This window comes from Tachysurus vachellii, chromosome 10 (assembly GCF_030014155.1).
Source record: "Tachysurus vachellii isolate PV-2020 chromosome 10, HZAU_Pvac_v1, whole genome shotgun sequence".
Classification (NCBI taxonomy): Eukaryota; Metazoa; Chordata; class Actinopteri; order Siluriformes; family Bagridae; genus Tachysurus; species Tachysurus vachellii.
The window spans coordinates 26,477,080-26,497,079 of record NC_083469.1 but is presented as its reverse complement, the minus strand read 5'-3'; the positions used below and the strand labels follow the sequence as shown (position 1 = coordinate 26,497,079).

The 20,000-nt window shown below is 40.1% G+C and overlaps 1 protein-coding gene across 5 annotated transcripts in view; it reads right to left on the bottom strand.

Moving 5' to 3' along the window:
- The window catches only part of nrxn3a (neurexin 3a), a 291,045-nt gene that overhangs the window by 13,274 nt on the left and 257,771 nt on the right, over nt 1–20,000 (bottom strand). For 3 of the 5 annotated variants that reach the window (XM_060880486.1, XM_060880483.1, XM_060880484.1), the window contains 2 exons: nt 19,390–19,694; nt 362–449 (listed from right to left, as the gene is read on the bottom strand). In XM_060880486.1, the coding sequence (XP_060736469.1) occupies nt 362–449; nt 19,390–19,694 (393 nt within the window). The remainder of the gene's footprint in view (nt 1–361; nt 450–19,389; nt 19,695–20,000) is intronic. The other 2 variants (XM_060880482.1, XM_060880485.1) reach the window with 1 other exon arrangement.

Genomic DNA, 20,000 nt, shown 5'->3' with positions numbered 1-20,000 from the left:
GAAGCATCAATGCAGAGAACATGTCACGTCTCGGTACTAATTTTGCTCGTACATCCTCATGAGAGATGGGGAAGACAAAATTAGCAGGGAATGTGAGCATGTTAACCACTTCGGAAAACCCCATGGCCAAGTGTAGCTCGTAACAGGTGCCGATTTATTTCAAGGGGATCTCTTAAGACTTACTGAGTGGAATTTAGATAAAAGATAAGCTCCAGCCTGAACGAATGACTTGCTTAGGCCGTCTTGGCTAGACAGGAAGTTACACTTTATCAATCCATGGGGGGCGACGATGCTTTGAGGATCTGATCCTCTGTTGCAAAATGAAAGACCACCACATAGGAGCAAGCAGAATTAAACTGACCTAGCCCACCTGCGTGCTCGAAGTTACACTCCTCCAGGTCCTCGTCGTCGTTGGAGCACTCGGCTGACGTGACGATGTCGTCCGTGCTCTGAAACAAACCCGAGAGAGATACACGACACTGACTGTGGTGCAAGTTTGCGTCACTGTCATTTGGTTTCATAATTTTAACATTAATCAAATAACAGAATACTGAAAAAAAAAATCATCTTCATCATCATCATCATCATCATTATCATTTGAATCTTTTTTTCATGAAAAGTGTCCATTTTAGTATCCACATCTCCCCTGATATAAAATATTTGGAATGTTCTACTGTACATCAGGAAGTTGTGGAACATCATACAAATTTCCTGAGGTTCATAAGAAGACAACAATTCCATTTGAAATGGTGATAAGGTCGCTATAAATGTAAGTTCTGTTACGCGTCGCTCTTGAGATATTGCGCTCCTCAGGCACTAGCCAACACAATCAGAAACCTTCATCCCTCCACAGCGAGCTAACTGTCACAAAATCGTCCGTAAACAAACACGACGAAACTCGATCACTCAGTTGACTTTAACAATAAAACCCTCAGAGCCACGATGCATCCAAAAGCTCCACGGTTCATATCGGGCTTTATTTCTGGAGGATTGCTGCCTCTGATCGTTTCTGGTCGTCACCTCCATTTGGTATTTTAATAGTTTGCTTGGGTTTTCATTACTGTGCATCGCTGCTTTTGAGAGGAGAGTCGAGGTCTGGATCAGACGCCGGAGTTGGAGATTATCTGTGCGCTCGGCCCACGTCGGCGACGCTTCTGATTTACCCCCTCTTCAAAACCTTCAGCGGCTCACACCGAGCGCTCGTTTTTCACACACACACACACACACACACACACACACACACACACACACACACACACACACACACACACACACACACACACTGTGCTTGGCATGTTTTTATTAGGTGCAGATTTGAATGCGGGATAAAATAAGTACTGTCATAGAGCCGCTTTATGGAATTATAAATAACAGAATGCGTAATAGAGAGTACTCTCACCTGTGAAAGCGCCTTGCGATTGCTTTTGACTGGCTAATAAATAAGTGCCACCCAAGCAACCCCTCCCCCCCAACCCCTACCCCCACCCCCACCTAGCCTGGCCCTTATCTTAGCCCCAGCGTTACGCTTCCACTTCCCCTCTACATTGTTGATGGCTTTCGATGACTGAGGAAGAGATTTTTTCCCCACTTTGGTCAAGTTAAGCACTAAAACGCATTTAAATGCGCATCAGAGAGGAGCGAGACAGCAGACCGGGTGGCTCTCACCGCCGGAGCGCTGTGGAATATCTCTCTGAGTAAATATAAAATTATTCATTGAATTTAGATTTAGTGTGGCAAATGACTCATCTTGCGGCTGAAAGACAGGGAGAGATGGCAGATGCAGAAGGTGATGAGAAAGGTAATTGACTGATTCCAGAGAAAATTCGAAACGATCTCCGTTTTTTTTTTCTGCTCGGAATGAGAGAGAGACGCTAAATATTATTAAGAGCTTAACCTGCAATCGCTTGGCAGTGTGAGACTCTGTGGATGCAGGAAAATAATGACAGGAAAATATGCTTAAGAAATCTATCTATCTATCTATCTATCTATCTATCTATCTATCTATCTATCTATCTATCTATCTATCTATCCATCCATATCCATCCATCCATCCATACATCCATCAAGGTAATACTTTATTTAATATAATGTTTATAGGGTGACTTAAGCCTTATAACACCATGACATACACACAACAGCACTCTATGTCTACATATGGGTTTTTCTACAAAATTATATAAAGACTTGTACAAAAATTTCTCAGCTGGAATAAATGCCATCAATACTGTTGTCAAGTTACATACCAAGTGACAGATTCCTATTGCTATACGCTGTCTTATAACATTTATATGATGTATATATGTAGCTTTGTGTACTTCGGTTTGTCCGGTTCACTCCAGTTACAGATAAGGACATGGTTTTGGAAAATTAATAAAAGTCAGCACTTGGGAACAAGGTGTTCTGCCGTGTAACGTGAACATGACTTTCGGTGTTAATAACACTAATGATGCTTTATAATACGGCTACACAGGATGTCATGCAGTAACTCAGCCTGGAAAAGGTCATAAACCTTATGTCAGCTTTATGTCAGCTAAATGTCACTTGACTCAGATACAATGTTAATGAAATAATAGACAAAAATTGTTTTTTGGCTATGTACTGAAATAGGGAGTTATAAATGTTTATGTAGGTTTATGACATGTAATGAAGGGCTTATGAAGGTGCTGTGTAAAGTGTTATCAAACACGTCCTAAAAAAAATCAAGCAACGCACGATGTTCAGTTTAGTCGAGTTTCTGCACTTTATAATCCCTTATTTATACCTTTTTTTTTCTTTTACAGGCAGAAGAATTTTTAATCCAACAGAAACAATAGAAGAAATGTTTTGGAGTATCACTGTGTAGCTGTTCAGCGTTCCTCTCTGCACCAAGGCTTAATCATGAGCCTTTTCTGACAGTGACAGGAAGTTTATATCGAATTCCCAGGAGATTAGCCTCTTTTTTCTCCTCCAAATGCTTTCCAAAGCCGTGAGAGTGTAACGCTTTATGGTGTCCAAGAGATAAGCAAATCCACCTAAATCCATTCCATTTATTCTCAGTGTTGGAGAAATGATTCATTATTTAAAGGACAAAAGATTTTCAGGTCTAAATCAAGATTCCAAGCGTTTATCGATTCCTCTGGGGATCTCCCGATAAGGGCCGGCATTCGGCGCGGCGACGCTCCGTAGCTTTTAGCTCTATGTAAATGATCAAGGCCTTGAGTTCAAATACAGAGAATCGATTCAGTCTGAAGTGACTCTCACAGCTTTCAGTGCTGAGGCTGAGGGCGGAATGAAGAGAAAACTAAAACGGGCTGAAGCCTGTCGTTCTTTATTAAATGAATAAAAGTCGCAGGCTTGCAGGTCGAAGCTCACAATGCACGATGTAATGGACATTTTCAGATCTTCCAGAAGCTCAAAAAAGATTTTTGTCCACGTTCATGTCATTAACAGAACACCGTCCGCATGCCTACACGCTTATTCTGCATCGTGACCGAACCGAAACTCCGCCCACAACGCTAGTCACACTCAAGGCCATGATTTAAAGAGTTTTCTCCTCCTCCTTTAAGCACTAGCATGCGTACGAACGCTTGCTAAATCAGAGCCGGAGTATGAGACGGAACGTGTTCTGATGAGGACTGAGCTTCACTGATGGGATCATCGGCCTCTCGACGTGAAGTGCACACGCGCTGAAATGTGATGACGGCGGGTTCGGAGGAGCGCTGACGTTTCCTCTGCACAAACGCTTCTCTGTCAGTAGGCAGATTTTGTTCAAATAGCCTGTGGTTCTGGTGCAGAAAAAAAAAGTGCTTGGATTGCTTAGTGAGGAAATTAATCTGAAAAACTGCACACAGTTAGCATGCGCACTAATCGCTAATCTGCTAGGTAAAACCGGTGGTGTATAGCACACACACACACACACACACACACACACACACACACACACACAGACCCCTACTTCAAAGGCATCAGTAAACAAGAGAAGCTGATAAGTCTGCAGTTCGGCCAGAGACTCCAATCCTGTCGAGATTAGCTTGTTGTGCATCTTCAATAAGGCTGAATCGATGCATCAAAAGCTAGTAACTTTGCAAAAAAAAAAACTAAAAATAAATAAAATCCCTTTTCTGCGTTAAGCCGACTCTATTTTTGTGTCCTCAAGGTAAGAAGCTTGAAAGCGTGAATGAGTGTAGGATGAAAACTGAAAGCTCGGGAAAAAGAGGACGCTGTTTGTTTATTTATTTATTTATTTTTACTAAACTGAAACGCTGGATAGCTGATAAAAAAAATAACTCCCCATATAACAATAGAGACACCAGGATCAATTATATATCACAGCGAGTCATCTGTCAGTGCTAGTAGTCACCAGTTAGCGACGTGTTACCATGTGTCAGCTATTAACTCTGGTTCGTTTTTTTTAATAAGCAGAATAAAAAAATCTAATTTAATTTAATTCTGTTTTTTTGCCTGAGACAAAAAGTTTTTCTTTCAGTGAGTCGGTACCTTTTGATGAAATGTAATGAAATATAAACTATTGGCACCCCAGCGTTGTCTGTGAGCTCTAAGTGACCTCTGGTGCTGCTTTTAGAAAGAAGTTAGTTGTCATAAGCTGAAAGAACACGTGCTCATGCGTATATTCAGTCTTTAAACTGTACTCCTGATCCGCGTCCCTGAGAGCTACAGTGTCAGAGAAGTGGAATCTCTCGGATCGTGGCACGGCGCCGAGGCTGTGGAGCTTCTCGAGCTGGTATTTTGGGTGTAAATGCTGCTGGTTTGCATTCAGCTCCTCGACTTGAGCCCTATGCAAATCGACTTAATCAATGCAGGATATTTACCGTGCCTTGACTCAGAGATAACTGACAGCCCCGACCCGAGCGGGTGCCAGGAAATATTAGCGTCCTACTGGGTGCAGAAGCGAGCCGAGGAATGATGGAGCAGCAGCATCTCAATTAGAGAAACTGAAAGGGGTCTAAACAAGACCCAAAAAAAGCAACAAGCCAAAACAGCAAAGGTCAAACAAGGTACTCGATCGTATTAAAAATAAACCGCTAGAAGACGTCTGGAAGATTCCATCAAAGACAAGCTCTTTCCTCCGCATTAGCATGGAGTACAGAACTCAGTGTTTCGCTGACTGCTGACCTTGAACGGCGTCCAAATAAAGCCCTCGGCACACATTTTCCTGAGGAGATAAGTACTTCTATTGACATGTGTGTTGGTAGGAGGACATGGCTGGCAGAGCAGAGGGCTGATTATTAACGCTCGCAGCAGATGTTGACTGGAGCGAAGAATCAAGCAGAAGGTGAAAGAAACGATGGCAGACGCTCGGGAAGTACAACGCGGACGTCGGGGTTCGGGGCAAAAAGTGAAACAGATAAGATGTACTTTAAGATAGTTTTAAAAAATGAGCATCTAAAAAAAAAGTATAATAAAAAAGGCGTCTCGTTAAAAATATCTCGAGCGCTCGGTTATGACTTTTCCTGTTATTTTAAAATGCAAAAAAAAAAAAAAATTGTCAGCAAAAACATTTTAGAACTTACTGCTTAATTATTTCTCCTCTTTTTTAATTTCCTTAAACACCTTTATTATTTTATTGGTTGATTAAAATTTTGATTGATTGGAAAACTTTTTAGCAGTGCATCACGGTCTGTTTAACTTCCTTACATTTCCGCCTACTGTAAAAAAAAAAAAAAAAAAAAAATGTGCATGATATAAGCAGCACTTAGAGGTCTAACGGTATCGGTATCATGTAAAACAAATCAATCTTGTAAAGAATAACTCTCTTTCGAAAAAAAAAACAAGCAAATAAATTAGATTTGAAAAATAAATCCTGAGAAACATCAAAAGCAAAAAAAAAGGGGGGAAAAAATCATCTTCTGTTCGTAAGATCAAATCCTTAACCTCGTCGCTAACGTGGTTCGTTTTTTAAATCTTTCTTTTATTTTCAACCCCTGTATCATCAAAAAAAAAAAAAAGAAAAAAAAAAGAAAAAAAAGAAGTATATTAAATTGCGCACTAAAACTCCACTCATTTTCACTCGTCTTGTCTGGTGAAGATGTTTAATGGAGGTCAGAGAGCTTCTTTTGTCAATCTTTCAGCATTTAAGCTAAAATTGCGCTCGAGCTCAGACGTCTTAAACGCATTATTCTTAACGACTCGGAGTTTATTCACAAACGACTCGCCACTTATTCCCCATTTAACCTGTCAGCTGATGAAATGGAAGGGAAAAAAAACAACAATTCGTTTCCATTAGATTTAAAAAAGGAAAGCAACTTTTTCTCTCGGAACTGATTCCAACCGTTATGACGAACGTTCTCGCGGCAAATAAACGACTCAAACTGGAGTGAAAAATAACCTCAGAAAAGTCTGAATCGGTTAAAGAGCGGCAGATTATTTAGATTTAAAACCACAGAATCGCGATCGCTCGGCGAGGCGGATAAATATTTAGAGGTTTGAACTGAGCTCAGCTCAGATGAACGGGCGAATCCATCAGCGTGTCCTGAGCGGAAAGCCTGCGGACGTACATCATGGAGATATAACACCCGGGGTGTGATTTAGAGCGGAGAAAGGCGTCAGATCGTTCATTTCACAGCGGTGGCCCTGCTCCTAATCGATTACCGAGCAGAGAGGAAAGAGCTGACACTGGAGTAATCCAGCAGATTTAAGAAGTTCACCGTGTCATGTTTTTATGCTCTGGCTGATTTAAAGTGTCCCGATGGTCAGGCTGCTTGAGGATGTATAGATTAACTGTGAATTATAGGAGTTGAATGATAAGGGGTTAAAACACTGATGGATGATGCAAACTTCTTCATCCTTAAACACGTCTCATAGAACAGGAAGCGACCCGGAGAAGTGCTGAGTAAAAGAGTTGAATAAACCAGTTCAGGGAAACAATCGACGACGTGACCGAGCCAAACGTTCATCAACTACGTTACAAATGATCAGACATTTTACTCCATAAAGAATGACGTTATATATTTTTATCCGTTTATAGCTACATTTTAGCTACAGACATTTCACGAGGAAGATTTGAAACCAGAGACTCCTTCCATGAATGTTAAATAAATGACAATATATTATTAATGACATGAATCAACATGTTCTGGCCAATCAGAATCAAGAATTACTATTATTACACTATAATTATACTATTACTACATTATTACACTATAATTATACTATTACTACATTATTACACTATTATTATACTATTACTACATTATTACACTATTATTACATTACTATTATTATTATTATTATACTATTACTACATTATTACACTATTAATATACTATTACTACATTATTACACTATTATTACATTACTATAATTACATTATTACATTATTAATATACTATTATTACATTATTATGCTATTATTATACTATTATTACATTATTACACTATTAATATACTATTATTACATTATTACACTATTATTATTATAATACCATTACTACATTATTACACTATTATTACATTACTATTATTACATTATTACACTATTATTACATTACTATTACTACAATATTACACTATTATTACATTATTACACTATTATTATACTATTATTATATTATTACACTATTATTACATTACTAGTATTACATTATTACTCTATTATTATACTATTATTACATTACTATTATTACATTATTACACTATTATTACATTACTATTACTACATTATTATACTATTAATATACTATTATTACATTATTACACTATTATTATACTATTATTATATTATTACACTATCATTACATTACTAGTATTACATTATTACTCTATTATTATACTATTATTACATTACTATTATTACATTATTACACTATTATTACATTACTATTACTACATTATTATATTATTAATATACTATTATTACATTATTACACTATTATTACAGAATTACTATATCAGAATCAAGAATTTAAGAATAAATAAAAAACAAAAAAAAACAAAAAAAAAAAAACACCCCAATTATCTTTTATATGGAGCAACTATTGAGAATGAGAAACAATTCGAGACAGAAAAACCCCTGACTAACCTGCGTATTTTAATTGCCTTTCAGTCTGTAAAACAACGAAGATAAAACATTTTTCAAGGTGTAAATATTTCAATCGTCTGTTTTTGTTTGTCCCAGAAAACAAGACCTCATCCGGCGAACCACAAAAACCTTTTTTTGTCTTTTACTTCAACTCCAAACCCAAAATTCTGCAAATTAAAAATAACGAGGCTCCGTCTCTTCGGGTGAGATTCGATCTGACGTCTTTAATTATTAAGATTTCAATCAGGTGTGTGATTAGGTTTAGGACGGATCTCACGTCCTGTTCGGGATGGTGTCGAGTGATTCCGTGTGGCTTTGAACGCGACTGGGAGAGAAAATCAAACTGCGACTTTGTGTTCTGCGAGAGATAATGATGCGAGCTGGTGTCTCCTCTGGGAGCGCCGATGAGACGGTGTCCGTCTCTGCTCTGACAGGCCGGAGAGCGAGAGGCTTGTCTTACACGAACAATCAATAACACCAGAGAAGATTCTTAAAAAAAATAAATAAATAAAAAAATAAAAAAATAAAAAACGCTGGACTCGTCTCTCCTGTCTCGTCCCTGTCTCCTGTCATCTCGTCTCACTGAGTGCTCCCCAGCAGCTGCTGTGATCACATGTCCGATACGCGTCAAACTGAACAACCTCTTTGTGCGTCTCTGTATAAAAACGTCATTAAAATGAGTTCAGTGAGATTTATATTTAAACCAGATCTGTGGATTTATCTCGAGGATTTGATGATGTCCGAATCCATCATGTCAGTCGGTTACTATAGCAAACAAAAGTTTGTGCACCCCAGGCCATGATGTCCATATTTGCTTGTAGAACATCCCTTTCGGGCACGGTGGCTTAGTGGTTAGCACGCCTCACACCTCCAGGGTTGGGGGTTCGATTCCCGCCTCCGCCTTGTGTGTGTGGAGTTTGCATGTTCTCCCTGTGCCTCGGGGGTTTCCTCCGGGTACTCCGGTTTCCTCCCCTGGTCCAAAGACATGCATGGTAGGTTGATTGGCATCTCTGGAAAATTGTCCGTAGTGTGTGAGTGTGTGAGTGAATGAGTGTGTGTGTGCCCTGCGATGGGTTGGCATCCTGCCTTGATGCCCGATGACGCCTGAGATAGGCACAGGCTCCCCGTGACCCGAGGTAGTTCGGATAAGTGGTAGAAGATGAATGAAAGAATGAATGAACATCCCTTTCCAGGATGAGAAGCTCCACTCTGTTGTCTATGTGGATTTGTGCTCACTCGTTCATTCTACAAGAGCGTCAGTGAGATCAGACTCTGATGTCGGGATGTTGAGGAGACTCAGAGTCAGAGTCAGGGCTCAGTGCAGGACACTCGAGTTCTTCACTCCAACCTTCATGGAGCTTTGTACACAGAGACATTAGGGCAGAAACAGTTTGAGGAGGTTAAAGTGTCTACAAACATTTGATGGTCATGTGACCTAACGATCAACTTGTGAGGCCTACAACATGCTGGATTTATGCAGAAATGCTGTTTTTGAAGTGCTCTAGATAGATTTGCTGTCTGTAAAATGTAACATCACCATGACTCACGTCGCTTTCTGTGAAATCTTCGGATGACGAGAAACCACAATCACTTCGTTCCCTTTTCAAAATACGGAACCCGCTGCTTCACGACCGCAGACTAATTGCTCCGGGGCAATGCAGCCACTTCCAAACAGCCTCCATTCATCTTCCATTTGAAAGGAAATGGTTCCAGTCCTTGATCTTTAATCATTCTCGCAGCCAGGAGCACAAGGTCACCTGGGAGCGCACGGGTCCCAGGCAGACACGCCGGCTAAAATTAGAAAAGCAATACGCAGTTTGTTTCAATTACAGATTCAAATCTAAAGTGGCGTCTTTTATTGCGGCGGCCCTGTTTTAATTTGGAGCGAGAAAAGAGGACGCGGAGATAAAGAGAGACTCGGGGGTGTGTTTGTGTGCATCGACAGAGAGGGACATGAAGGAGAAGATGAAGATAGAAAAGCAGGACAGGAGCAGAACCGGTATATCAGCTTTATGGACTGCGTGGCACTCGGCAGCCTCGCTTTATTATTTGCACCCACACACACACACACACACTTAATATCCGCAGATAAGAAATATCACCTCTTCTATGTGAGAGGATGAAAGCTGAAGAACATCGCACGTTAGCAAGGAGAGGACAAGTGCGGAAGGTGTACACATTCTTCACTTTCAATACTTCGCTCCTGCTGCTTTACAGATCGGAGAGAAAGAAAAAAGAATCGTCCAAACTTGAAAATGCCTCAAAAATTGTGCCTGTAGCTTTAAAGCTCTCAGAACGATAATCAAGACGACAAGAAACACAGGAGCAGAAAACGAGGCTTAAATAAGCACGGAAAAAAAAAAGATGGCAAGACTTCAGGGACAAAGGAACAGGAAACTGATGAAGGGTTGAACACAGAACAGACGAACACATCACATAACAAATCAATGATCAGACTCGTCTCGCTGCGTTTAGGCTTTTTACATAAATAACATCATGAGCTTTTTCTTCTTCTGTTTTTATTTCCGTCTCATTTTAAGCCATTCATTTTTTTTTTCTTTCTTGATTGTGGTTGAGTTTTTGGTCTAATTCTATAATAACAAAGTTGATCCATCGACAAAAAGGAACAAGAGAAGATGCATTTGTTTTTCTCATCATCTTCAGGAAAAAAATCAGATCTCCATGTGAAAAAATTCCAAATATCTCTGGAGTGAATGTTTTAGGAAGCAGAGATATATTTATAGGGGCACGGTGGCTTAGTGGTTAGCATGTTCACCTCACACCTCCAGAGTTGGGGGTTCGATTCCCGCCTCCACCTTGTGTGTGTGGAGTTTGCATGTTCTCCCCGTGCCTCGGGGGTTTCCTCCAGGTACTCCGGTTTCCTCCCCCGGTCCAAAGACATAGGTTGATTGGCATCTCTGGAAAATTGTCCGTAGTGTGTGAGTGAATGAGAGTGTGTGTGTGCCCTGTGATGGGTTGGCACTCCGTCCAGGGTGTATCCTGCCTTGATGCCCGATGATGCCTGAGATAGGCACAGGCTCCCCGTGACCCGAGGTAGTTCGGATAAGCGGTAGAAGATGAATGAATGAAAGTGAGAGAGATATTTATATCTATATACAGCAGTATTATATTTCTATAGACTATATGTGAACTATATTTAGGACTTTATAAAGAGATTTGTCTTAGTAATAATCAGTAACTTATGAATATCATCTCTACTGTAAAACCGTGTTAAATAAATAAAATATCATCCATCATTTCTGCTAAAATAAGATTCACGACTTTTTCCGACCTGAACGTCTTCAGAGACTCGGTGAAGTCCAGGTTGCTCCTGTGAAGTAAAACAGTTTATAAACTTTACTCTGTTCGCTTGTCTGGATCTCGACTCGACTCGAGTCTGAGCTCCGTTCACGTCTCATCTCTGGCTCGTCCTCGCTCAGCTCTCACATTTCCATAAATCCGGTTCGGCGGCTTTTTAAGGTTAGTGGAATGGTCTGGTTTTTAATATCCATCCTCCCACGTGGCTTGTCAGCACCTTCTGAAACGTATCAGTGCTGTGCACAGCGGCCACCTTCGTAATTGGATTCTTAACACTGGAACTCGGGAGAAATATTAGGCTTTATTGTGGCAGCGCAGTGACTCCGTTCTGCTGACGGACTTTTTTAAACTCCGTCCCTGTGGGTTTACGCCGCTAGCCTGAGAACCGGTGGCTCTCGGAGTTAACACGCTTCTGTTAAACGTCAGGGTAAATCCTTAATAATAAAAGAAAAAGGGAAATGTTTACTGGGATGAGAAATCTCAACAAAGTCCTTCAAGAGAAAGACAGGACTGAATAATCCCTTTATTTATTTATTTATTTATTTATTTATTTATTTATTTATTTATTCATTCATTCATTCATTTACTCTATTTATTTATTTATTTATTTATTTATTTATTTATTTATTCATTCTATTTATTTTTTTATTTATTCTATTTATTTATTTATTCTATTTATTTATTTAGTCTATTTATTTATTTTTCACTATAGTGTTTTAGGGCTGAAAAAGTCGACCCTTTATCGATAAATATCGATAAAATAACAAATAAGTCTGATATATCAGTCTAATTTTTTTAGTAACTAATTAATGAATGAATTAATTTTACAGAGTTAATAACTTAAAGCAGTGTTTTTTTTTAAAAATAATCTAATAATCGTTAAAAAAAATAAACACCCTTTTTTTTCCTTGTTCAGTGTGAACTTATTGTCGAGATGAAATAAACATATAATCAATAATCTGACTTTTGTGCAACTCTACTGTATTGTCCTTAAAACTCAAAAGCATCATTTATAAATGTTGAAATATTTTTTTGCACAGTGTCGCATGTGTTAATTTGAAATTCCTTTAACATAAATGATTCATTTGCAGACGTATTACGCACATAACGTAATATGTGGCTGTGGTCTCTGTGACCGAAAGTGACTTCAAACCTGCGTTTAAATAACAATAAGAATTAAAAAAAGCTGTCGGAATAATTCGAGTTCATTTGCTCTTATGCCTGCTTTTAGTCACATGACCTTACATCTGAAATCGTTTAATAGCGTCGTTAATTCCGAACCTTTCGTTGAAAACTTGCTGCATTTTAAAGCCAGTGTTTACTCCAACACAAACAGTGGGCATGAAGAAACATCTTGTTTTCCCGGTGAGAATAATTAAGACCATTGCGGTATAGAGGTTTAATTAAATCCATGAGAACCCACCAGGAATTACAGCCGCGGATGCGAAGGCAATTTCTCTGTGTTTGTTTCCTCTGCGTGTGATCCAGGCGTTATCGCAGCCAGGCTCACGGCCACTGCTGTGCACAGCAGATTCCCAGCGCTAGATAACCACCAGCTGTGGTATTAACCTTCCACATGCATTACACGGGCGACGGTATGGAGTAACAAAACTGGACTCGGATACACAAAGCTTTTTAAAGGATACGAAGGGACACAAAGCAGGACGCGATCGCTCGTCTTCACAAATCGATCCAAATGAAAGACTTTTATTGTGTATCTACTGTGTAGAATTAACAGGAGGTCATTGTCACGTACACTAACCAGTGGCTACATGTCCTAATCTTCTATATTATCACCTTGTGTACACTCTTATCTTCTCTATTCCCCAGTTAGAGGCTGAACCTAGCATTAAAATCATGAATCTAAAGAGATGCCGTGTACTAAAGAAGATGTTTCTGCAACAATAACGGAAGGAGTCTCCAGTGTCAATATTGTTCTCTCCATGTAAAAGCCTTCAGGCAGTGGCGGTTCTAGGATTTTTCTGTAACAGGGGACATTAAGGGGCCACATGTTACATTCAGGGGCCAAGTACAGGGTACATTCAAGCACACAAAATAATTTATTCAGTACGGTGCAAATACATTTCGGCAGTCGTTCCTTTTTCAAACGCTCGAGTGCCGCCAATTGTTTGGGGGTGAAATTGCATCTGTGATCGTTGTGAACGGGGGCCAATCAGGGGCCAATCAGATTTCAGCAGGGGCCAGGGCCCCTGTGGCTCCCCCTCTAGAACCGCCCCTGCCTTCAGGTCTTCAAGTCTGAATCCGTCTCTAAACCTAAAGCGCTGATACTGGAGACTCACTTACGGTAAATTTCAGTCGGACACACGGTTTTTACGTCTCTGTGAAAGAGCTGTTGCTATAGAAACTACGACGTCTGTGATTCGAAAGCCGAGCGAGGGTCAGAGCTTCTGTTCTGACCAATCAGAATCGAGAAAAAAAATACGAGACTGGTGAAGGACATTCCAATATAAACAGATAAAACATATAAGGTGTTATTCTTTAATTTATACAAAACCCCAATCAAACAAAAAAGTTCTTGATTATTTTCCCTGCGATGACGCAACCCAGAGCGTTTTATTCCTTCGGTACGGCCTCGAGGCCACGTTTAAAACAACTGAAGTGAAGATGACAGGAGCTCAGCTTAAACCGCTTAACAAGATCGAATGATGAAACAGAACCCGAGCGGTTGCTCTGAACACGGACCGTCGCGTAGCTGCGGATGTTAAAGCTCACGTAGCATCGTTAAGTTCAATAACCAGAAGAAAGGAAGAAACATCTACAGCTCTATCACGTAAACGCCACAGATCATCTCACATTAAAGACAGAAGACTTGTGGACCTTATGCAAATAAACAGACACGAGCTGCATGTTCATTTATACTGGATCTCAAAAAAAAACCCTCCTGAACGTGAGACGAGAAGAACAAGCCTTTAGAAAATCGGTGTTGATCCACGTCACGTTTTACTTGCTAGCTTTCAGTAATTAGAACAAAAACTCGTTTTTGTTAAATAAATTAATCCATAAAAGTTTTGATGTAAATGTAAATCGTCACTGGTTTTATAATAATGACTGAAAGAATGTGCTCTAAAAACTATAAGACTAGCTATTCTGTTAGAACAAATGTATTGGCACCCTATAAACGGAAAAAAAAGGTCAAAGAGCTGCGTTACTGGAACATTTACTGGACCTTTGCCTTATATGGAGTTTTATGGGTGTGGCTACATGTAAACCACATGTCCTGTAAAGACACTCGGTCATTTATGGCTAAATCTAAAACTTTTACAAACAGCTTTATTTATCAAGCACACAGTAGATCAGATTCGGAATTGCATCTTTTAAATCTATTGAAATAGAAATTATACGCTGCTGTCCAGAAGTTTTGGCCCCTGGAGATATCCGTTTTATGCGTGTATATATATATATATATATACACACACACACACAGAGTTAACGCTCTCGCTGTTTAAAAGCCGTAACGTCACACTACTTGTTTTTGATGCAGGCACAAAAAGGATTATTTCTCTTCCAAATCCTGAATTTCATTCAATTCTTCCCTTAAAAAAAAAAAGCATCATTCCTAAAATGTTTATTTCTTGTATTTTTTTCTCTCTCCGGGATTCGCATCAGAGCGCTTGGTTGGATTACTGCAGCAGAACCCGTGAGTCTGTTTCTGTCTCTCTCTTCCTGCCCTTGATCTTAATTAAGCTCGAGCCGTCGCTTTTATTCCGATCTGATCCGCTGCTGAAAATGATATATATAAATAGGCCTGTTCCCTGATCTCTCTCTCTCTCTCTCTCTCTCTCTCTCTCTCTTTCTCTGTAATACATGGGATTGCAGTGCAACAATTAAATTACTTCCCCGACTGTAACCGACAGCTTGTTTACTGATCCTGTTTGCACAAATTAAGATGGGAATGCAAACACGACCGGCAGTGTATTGACCTACCCGGATTCTACGTCTTAATGAGAATCCCTCTGCCAATTCCGCTGCAGCGAGGCCCGAGCCTCTGCTTCATGCCGACAGGGAGAAAGAAAAAAGGAGGAGGAAAAAAGAAAGCCACCCAAGCTGCTGAGACTGTACCGCACTGCGCACTCGTCACATCAGCGCTCGCGATCCGGAATGTCACATCACAATAAACCTGCATCATAATAAACCTTTATTATTATTATTTTTTTTTTAATTTTCCTTGATGTTAAAAAAAAATATACAGGAAAGATCCTTAAATGTAGGATAGCTAATTGCTGATTGCACCAAGTTTAATTTCATCTTCACTTCGGAATTAAATAGACAGAAATTTGTGTTAAGTGGTGTGTTAATGTTTATGCGTGTGGGAGGACGGCCCCAGAGGCCATAGTAAGTGCGTGCTTCCAGAAGATACGCAAGTGCGCTGACTCACCACATTAACTGTAACAAAACCCGCCCACTTTTACACACCACGTCTCCGTATTAGTCACCCCGATAACACGACAGAGCGTAACGTCGTGTCACGAGGGCCGGTGCACACACAACTGACCCTGTTTTTATAAACCCCATGTTTCAGACTGCATCTGTGTCTCCATCACGCCACGGCTCCAGGCTTTTGCATGTCCGCCGGATTTGCATGTCGTTTGACTCTTGCTATCTGACTGGAATGTGGCGTGATGCTTGACTGAGCTCCTACGGTTTAGCTCGAGCGTCAGACACGGTCGAGTTCACAGCTGACGCGAGAGGAACATTTCCGTAAAACACTTCCATAATTTGAGGCTAAATATATTTAATTGTATTGATTCAAATACGCATCTTAATGTTTAGAAGTTTATCGTTACCATGATGTCAAATTCATTATTCAAGCGTTTAATCAACGACTTCTTCTAATATGCTATCGTTTCTATAGCAACAGCTCACTGAAGTTGACGTATGGAAGGAGTCTCCAGTGTCAGCACTTTGTGACTTAAGATGTAAAGCCCAGATCTTCAGGACAGAGGAGTTTGCGGTTCCTCTTTAACATGACATGGCTGTGTTCATTTTGTTCCAGTAACTTCAAGAGAGAAGAAAGAAAGAGAAGTTAATATGTTAAACGTTTCTCGGATCTGCAGGGTCGTAAACCCGCCTAACGCTCTGTGTCCCTCAACACGCTGCACGCTCCAGTGGCAGTAAAGATATCCTGAGGACAGAATTTGTGCCCAACAAAGCAAAGTGTGCAGTAATGACAACACATTTAATCTGCGATGTCTTCAGGATTAAGTGAAAGCACTTGGAGAAAGTAATTACGCAGCCGTTTCCAGGTAAAGGAGCTAATCAACATTCTAATTAAACACAAATACATTGGATCTAAAATGGCCACAGAGCATAAAAATGAGCAATTAAGACTTCATGTTTTCCTTTTCCTTTTTTTTTTAGTGTGTGCAGCGGTGCTGAGATTTCACAGTTCTGACCAGTCAGTTCCTGTAGAGATATAAACTTCGTCCTTTCCAGATCATGTCACACACACACATCAGAGACAGATGGCTTTAATATAGACACAGCCAGCTCCATTTGTCCCACGGTGGTTATGAAAAGCTCATCATGTTTGAGCAGAGACTCCTGCTTTATACGGCTCTATAAAGCTCTATACAGCTTTATACGGGTCTATAAAGCTCTATACTGCTCTATAAAGTGCTATACAGCTATAAAAATCTTTATACTGCTCTATACAACTTCCTACTGCTCTATACTGCTCTACACAGCTTTATACAGGTCTATACAGCTTTACACTGCTCTATACGGCTTTACACTGCTCTATACGGCTTTATACAGGTTTATACAGTACAGCTTTACACTGCTCTATACAGCTTTACACTGCTCTATACAGCTTTACACTGCTCTATACAGCTTTACACTGCTCTATACGGCTTTACACTGCTCTATACGGCTTTATACAGGTTTATACAGTACAGCTTTTCACTGCTCTATACAGCTTTACACTGCTCTATACAGCTTTACACTGATCTATACAGCTTTACACAGCTCTATACAGCTTTACACAGCTCTATACAGCTTTTCACTACTCTATACAGCTTTACACTGCTCTATTTGGCTTTACACTGCTCTATACGGCTTTATACAGGTCTATACAGTACAGCTTTACACTGTTCTATAAAGTGTTATACTGCTCTATACAGCTTTATACAGGTCTATACAGCTTTACTGCTCTATACAGATGTATACTGCTCTATACGACTTTATACCACTCTATACTGCTCTACACAACTTTATACAGGTCTATAAAGCTCTATACTGCTTTATGCTGTGTTATACAGATTTAAAAAACTTTATACTGCTCTATACAGCTTCCTACTGTTGTATACAGCTCTATACAGCTTTGCACTGTTATATAAAGTGTTATACTGCTTTATACAGCTTTATACAGCTCTATACTGCTTTATAATTCTCTATACAGCTTTACACTGTTCTATACAGCTTTATACTGCTCTCTACAACTTGCTACTCCTATATACTGCTCTATACAGTGTAGCTTTACACTGTTCTATAAAGTGTTATACTGCTCCATACAGCTTTGTACTGCTCTATACTGCTTTATACTGCTCTAAACAGCTTTATACTGCTCTATACAGCTCTATACAGCTTTACCCTGTTCTATAAAGTGTTATATTACCATGTAGAGCTCTTTAAAGCTTTACACTGCTTAATACAGCTTTATACTGCTCCATACAGCTCTATACGGCATTAAACCGCTCTATACAGCTTTAAAGCTTTACACTGCTCTATAAATCTTTATACATCTCTATCCGCCTTTATAATGCTTCATAGTTCGTTTTTTAATTATACTGCTTTATGTAAGTCTGTGCTGCTTTTCAGGCCCAGTATGAAGCTTTAGACATGTAACAACCTGTGGGATTGGGAATGGCATGCGAACGTCGTTGTCTGTTCATATGATTTACATATCTCTACCCAGCCAATTACATGCTGCTCAGCTGCTAAAGTGGAGGCAGCTCATAAAGTTCTTAACCTTCCCGAAACAATCCGGCGGACACCTGGACGGTTTGACAACCACAGCCGAGATATTTGCATGCTGCTTGACAATCATTCATGCACACCTGCCTATGTGAAGGCCTGCAAAAACAAGCCATTTGCATATTCATTCTCTCCCCCACCCCTTGTTTTTGTAACGAATTCTTTCCAAATGCTCTTGTTGTAATGCGTGATCACCGGTGCATGGGGATACGCAGCAAGCCTGCATTATTCTAAAGAGAAAACAAAGATCTCTTAGAAAATTACAGCACAGCGTTTGAAGCATATAATGAAACCTATCCAAGAAGAGGAAAATCTAAACGGTACACTGTATTATTATACCTTAAATTTGAGCTGGAGAATCGAGGGGAAAAAAACAAAGTGTGAAAGCACCGTAACGTCTATGTTTACGCTTGTAGACGGCTGAATCCATCACGGACGACAATCAATCGAGCAGGTCATGATCTAATCCAGAGGTTACGATTTTCATTACTGAGCTAAAAGGAAATGTTTAAAACCAAGTGCTGCTAAACAAATTAAAATAATATTGACCAGCAATTATTAATTAGGAATAAACCCGGTTTTAATGGTATACTAATTAGTGTAAAACACCCCACAGTGTGTGGAGTGACATGTAGTGACATTCGCTATAGTGTTACTATATATGTATATGTGTTACTCACATGGTGGGACAAATCATAAATTCGCTAGCATGTCCACTGGAAGCTAGTTAGCTAGTGAAGATTTATTTTCATCAGTGTTTCTAAATAGATCCATGATGCTGATCTGTCATCTGAACACGCTAATTAATCCTCCATGTAAAACTCAGATCGCACCTCAAGTGATGTGCGGCGAAGCGTTAGCCTCGTCACCGTGTGTTCTTTCACCTCAGTTCTATCTGCTTTCTACATGGTGGAGAAAATGGTACTTTTGTGTGAATCATGGTGTGTGTGTGTGTGACCTGCAGAGTTTCTCTGTGTTACTTCAGAAGAAAGGAGGAAGAGTGTCGCATATAGTGCTGGATTCATGTACAAGTGTGTGTGTGTGTGTTCATGCAGCAGTACCGATATTGTTGGTGGCGAGCGGTGTTTTCTCGTGGTGGTGGTGGACATGGTGGTGGTAGTCTCGATGAAGGTGGTGGACATCTCCGGGGGCATGGCCGTGGTGCGGGCCGATCCGGCAGCGGGGACGTCGCCCACCAGCCTCACACTGCCGTTGATCCTGATGTTGGGGTTGCCCTGAGCGGCCATATTGAGCACCTTGAGCCCGTTGTAGTAGAGGCCTGAGAGCTGGCCCTGAAACGGTCTCCTGCGGTCGGCGCCACCGATGCTGATGCTGGCCTGCGTGTTGAAGATCGTTAACTGGCGCCCTGGGACGAGAGCAAGGGGACGTACAACATCCGGAAGGGATTATTACACTAAAATAAATAAACGACCAGGAAGCAGAACCATCAAAACCGATCTCAACACAGCAGCACAGACTAAAGATTAACGATCCTTTTTAAATTAGACCACCTCACAAAATGTCATACGAGGAAAACCGTAAAAAAAAAAAAAAAAAAAAATTATGAATTAAAAGGTCAAGCTATAAACTGGCGAATTACGCAGCCTGGAACTGAAGACATGACTAATTAGGTAAATGATTATACAGCTTATGAAATCAAATTACAGAACAA